The sequence below is a fragment of the Rhincodon typus genome, chromosome 7 (genome assembly GCF_021869965.1).
Source record: "Rhincodon typus isolate 14 chromosome 7, sRhiTyp1.1, whole genome shotgun sequence".
Lineage (NCBI taxonomy): Eukaryota > Metazoa > Chordata > Chondrichthyes > Orectolobiformes > Rhincodontidae > Rhincodon > Rhincodon typus.
The window spans coordinates 95499442-95505009 of record NC_063338.1 but is presented as its reverse complement, the minus strand read 5'-3'; the positions used below and the strand labels follow the sequence as shown (position 1 = coordinate 95505009).

Genomic DNA, 5568 nt, shown 5'->3' with positions numbered 1-5568 from the left:
GGATCTGCCAGATAAGATTAAAGATAATCCCAAGAGGTTTTATAGCTATATTAAGAGAAAGAGGTTGGCTCAGGAGAGAATAGGTCCCTTTAAAGATCAATATGGCCATCTATATGTGGGGCCACAGGAGATGGGGGGAGATTTTTAATAAATATTTCTGCTCAGTGTTTACTGAGGAGAGAATCATGGATGCTAAGGAAATAAAGGAAACAAGTGGATATATTTTGGACCGCATACATATTACCAGAGAGGAGGTGTTTACAGCCTTAGAACATATTAAGGTGGATAAATCCCTGGGCCTGCTCAAGTTCACCCTTGGACGTTGTGGGAGGCTAGGGAAGAACTTGCAGAGGCCCTTGCAGAAATTTTTGCTTCATCTTCAGGCACTCTTGAAGCTCCAGAAGACTGGAGGGTGGTTAATGTTGTTCCATTGGTTAAGAAAGGAAGCAAAGACAAGCCAGGAATGTACAGGCCAGTGAGCCTGAGATCAGTTGTAGGCAAGCTATTGGAGAGGATACTGAGGGACAGGATCAACTGATATTTGGATGGTCAAGGTCTGATTTGGGATAGTCAGTATGGATTTGTGTGCAAGAAGTCATGTCTGACCAATCTTTTAGTTTTTCGAAGAGACAACCAAGAGGATGGATGAGGGTAGAGCAGAGGATGTTGTCTATATGGACTTTAGTAAAGCCTTTGACAAGTTCCCACATGGAAGGTTAGTCACGAAGGTTAGGTTGCATGGGATTCAGGGAGAGCTAGCTAATTGGATTCAAAATTGGCTCGATGGTAGGAAGCAGAGGATGATGGTTGAAGGTTGTTTCTCAGACTGGAGGCTTGTGACTAGTGGTCTGCCACAGGGGTCGGTGCTGAGACCTTTGTTATTTGTTATTTACATAAATGATCTAGATGTGAATGTACAAGGCATGATTAGTAAGTTTGTGGATGATACAAAATTAGGAGGTATCATTGATAATGAGGAAGGTTATCAAAAACTACAGAGGGATCTTGATCAGATGAGGAAATGGACTGAGAATTGGCAATTGCAGTTCAATACAGATAAGTGTGAGATGTTGCATTTTGGAAAGTCAAACCAAGGTAGGATTTGTACAGTAAATGGTAAGATCCTGAGGAGTGTTGTGGAACAGAGGGACCTAGCAGTATGAGTACACAGTTTGTTGAAAGTGGTGTCACAGATAGACAGGGTGGTGAAGAAGGCACTTAGCATGCTGGCCTTCATCGGTCAAGGCATTGAGTATAGAAGTTGGGACGTTATGTTACAGTTGTATAAATCATTGGTGAGGCCGCACTTGGAGTATTGTGTACAGTTTAGGTCACCCTGTTATAGGAAAGACATTGTTAAACTGGAAAGTGTGCAAAGGGGATTTAGAACATAGAACATAGAACATTACAGCGCAGTACAGGCCCTTCAGCCCTCGATGTTGCATCGACCTGTGAAACCAACCTGAAGCCCATCTAACCTACACTATTCCATTATCATCCATATGTTTATCCAATGAATTTACGAGGATGTTGCAGGACTAGTAGGCCTGAGTTATAGGGAGAGGTTGGCCAGGATAGGACTTTATTCCTGGGAATGTAGCGGAATGAGGGGGGACCTTATTGAGGTGTATAAAATCATGAGGGGAATAGATAGGATGAATGCATATTGTTTTTTTCTCAGGGATGGGGAATTGAAAATTAGAGGGCATAGGTTTAAGGTGAGAGGGGAAAGATTTAAGAAGGACCTGAGGGGCAACTTCTTCAGGCAGAGAGTAGTGATTGTATGGAATGGGCTGCCAGAGAAAGTGGTTGAGGGAGGCCAATAGCAACATCTAAAAAACATTTAGATAGGTACATGGATTGGAAGGAAATGAACCAAATGCCGGCAATTGGAATGAGCTGAGTGAGCACCATGGTCATCATGGACCAGTTTGGGCCGAAGGGCCTGTTTCCATGCTATATTACTCTATGACTGTATGACTCCACAATAAACAGCTTCAACAGTGTCCTCTCTCCACAAGCCTCGGGTTCCGTTCCACCAATCAGCTCATGGAAGGAGCTGGGTGGGAAAAGTTCAACGGGCTTTCAGATGTGATTCGCCGAGACACAAGAGGCTGAAGTGAGCTTTGGGAACACACATATGACAACCTGGAGGGATCTGGTGGGATCTCTTTACCTTCGATGATGATCTTTGCTGAATCAAAGGTTTCTCCAAAGGTGTTGCTGATTGAGATGGTGTATTTTCCCAGATCAGACAGAGTCCCGTCCCTAACCACCAATGCTACCACATCAGGGTCCTCAAACACGTAGCGGTACTTGGGCCCATCCTTCAGCTCCTGACCATTCTTAAACCAGCGGATGAGAGGGTCAGGGAAGGCACTGACCCTGCAATCCAGCCTCGCTGCACTGCCCTCGATCAACACCACATCCTTCAATTCCTTAAGGATCCTCGGAGGGCCCTTCTCCCTCAACTCCTGACGAGACCTGAACAGCATGGGGAGACAGGAGGCAGGGACAACATCATTGACCAATCAATTACTGTGACTGTCTGCAGAAAGACAAGTTTATCAAAATATCCCCAAAGGAAGTACACTCTGACCCCTGAGGGAGGTAGACTCTCACCCTGAGGGTGGTACACTGACCCCTGAGGGAGTGACACTCTGACCCCTGAGGGAGTGACACTGACCCCTGAGGGAGTGACACTGACCCCTGAGGGAGGTAGACTCTGACCCTGAGGGTGGTACACTGACCCCTGAGGGAGGTACACTGACCCCTGAGGGAGTTACACACTGACCCCTGAGGGAGTTACACACTGACCCCTGAGGGAGGTAGACTCTGACCCTGAGGGAGGTACACTGACCCCTGAGGGAGTTACACACTGACCCCTGAGGGAGGGACACTCTGACCCCTGAGGGAGTTACACACTGACCCCTGAGGGAGTTACACTCTGACCTCTGTGGGACTTACACTGACCCCTGAGGGAGTGACATGGACCCCTGAGGGAGTGACACACTGACCCCTGAGGGAGTGACACTGACCCTTGCGGGAGTTACACACTGACCCCTGAGGGAGTGACATTCTGACCCCTGAGGGAGTGACACACTGACCCCTGAGGGAGTGACATTCTGACCCCTGAGGGAGTGACACACTGACCCCTGAGGGAGTGACATTCTGACCCCTGAGGGAGTGACACTCTGACCCCTGAGGGAGTTACACACTGACCCCTGAGGGAGTGACACTCTGACCCCTGAGGGAATGACACTGACCCCTGAGGGAGTGACACTCAGACCCCTGAGGGTGTTACATACTGACCCCTGAGGGAGTTACACACTGACTCCTGAGGGAGTGACACTGACCCTTGCGGGAATTACACACTGACCCCTGAGGGAGTGACATTCTGACCCCTGAGGGAGTGACACTCTGACCCCTGAGGGAGTTACACACTGACCCCTGAGGGAGTGACACTCTGACCCCTGAGGGAGTGACGCTGACCCCTGAGGGAGATACGCTGACCCCTGAGGGAGTGACGCTGACCCCTGAGGGAGATACGCTGACCCGTGGGGCAGGGGGTTGTGGTTAAACACATGACCAGGATCTGCCCCCACTGGGTGGTTTCGGTGCTGTCTCTGCCCCTTTACCTGTGCCCTCGGTACGAGGCCTGGATTTTAATGGCTGCATCTTGAACTTTGGGATCGTTGATGTCGATGGTGCATCCTGGGGGTGGGGCAGCTTTCTTTGCAGCTGCTGTCTTCGACATCTACCAACAAAAACAACAACAACTGACTGGCGCCTGGGACTAATAATTGACCAGAACATTGCCTGCTCCTTCCACCGTTGTGTCTATGCAGTGTCATTGAGGAGCTGGGAGGGGTGACTGAGTGATGGACACGCTGTCATCAGCGTAAGGACAAAGCAGGAGGGAAATTTGTTCACCCAATGATTAATCCACTGATAGATGTTCAAATAAAAACCGAAAGAACTGCGGATGCTGTAAATCAGGAACAAAAACAGAAGTTGCTGGAAAAGCTCAGCAGGTCTGGCAGCATCTGTGAAGGAGAAAACAGAGTTAACGTTTCGGGTCCGGTGAGGAAGTCCTGAGGAAGGGTCACGGGACCTGAAACGTTAACTCTGTTTTCTCCTCCACAGATGCTGCCAGACCTGCTGAGCTTTTCCAGCACTTTGTTTTTGTGATAGATGTTCAAATCCCACTGGAGGAGCAGAGTAAAGGTAACCTCAACTCCTTCAATAAATCTGTAATATAAGTCACCATGAAAAACTCCCAGATTGTCTTGAAGCCAAGATAAGTTGTCTCACTCAGCGAATCGCAGGCTGGTTATAGTTCTGAAAGAAGCCATTCAGCCCTCACGTCTATGCCAGCCCTTTTCAAGAATAGCTCGCTGCCACCAGCCCTGGCCCCATGATATACACTCCCTCCTGCACCTTCCCTGGTTCCAAGACATTCCCAGTGATCTGGTAGATCCCCAACGGACCAGCAATGGAGGAGACAGAGAAGCCAAACATTTCTAGTGTTGAATGCGAAACAGACTCAGAATGCACTCCACAGCAAACCAATACATTCTCAAAGAAGAGACATTCCAGCCTCTTAGTGTTAACTCTGTTTCTCTCTCCACAGATGCTGCTATACCTGCTGAGTTTCTCCAGCAATTTCTGTTCTTACATCCACAACTGAAACCTGATGTCAGAATTGTTACAACTTTATGAGATAAACGATGGGACCATCCTCTCTGATTGCCTTTCGGTGTTTAGAGGAATTCCACACGGCAGGAGACTGGAACACATGAGCTAGGAACAGGAGGAGGCCATTCAGCCCCTCGAGCCTGCTCCCTCATTCAATAGGATCAAGGCCAAACAAATTGTGACCATAACTTCCCTGTCCGACTTCCCCCTGATAATCCTTGACTCCCTTCCTAATCAAGGCTAGCTTCAATGAATCTTCCTCCACCATTTTCTGGGGATGATAATTCCATGCATTAATGACCCTCTGAGAAAACAAAATTCTCCTCATCTCTGTCTTTAATGAGAAGCCCCCTATTTGTGAACTGTGTCCCCTGTGTTTCCCAAGAGGGGAAACAGGCTCTCCACATCTACCCTACCAAACCCCTTCAATAAGACCATCTCTTGTTCATCCAAATGCTAATGAGTATAGACCCAACAATACTTAACCCTGCCTTGTATGACAGCCCTGTCATCCCAGGAATTGGCCAAGTGTATCTCCTGTGAACTGTATGTCCCTCCTTTAGACAGGAGACTCAGACTGCACACAGTCCTCCAGGTCAGTTCTCAGCAATACCCAGTACAGTTGTAGCAAGACTTCTCTGCTTTTATACTTCACCTATTTGTTATAATCACAGAATTGTCATCACAATGTGTCTGCATCAAACATCGTTACCTTGTGCCATCCTGCTGCTTTCACCCCCATACCCTAACACTCTGTTTCTATCCTACTTCTAGGGAGAGGTTAAATTTACATTTGTCTTCCTAATCACTTGCTGTACCTGCAGTTTGTGATTCATGTACAAGGAACCCAGATCCCTCTGTATTTCAGTG

General features: G+C 47.9%; 1 protein-coding gene across 1 annotated transcript; it reads right to left on the bottom strand.

Annotated features, from left to right (window-relative positions):
* Window positions 1-2042: 2042 nt before the first annotated feature.
* On the bottom strand, window positions 2043-3757 carry spegnb (SPEG neighbor). The gene is made up of 2 exons (XM_048599280.1): window positions 3639-3757; window positions 2043-2484 (listed from the first exon to the last, which is right to left on the bottom strand). Exons 1-2 carry the CDS (start codon window positions 3755-3757, stop codon window positions 2043-2045), a joined length of 561 nt encoding a protein of 186 aa, XP_048455237.1.
* Window positions 3758-5568: the final 1811 nt, after the last annotated feature.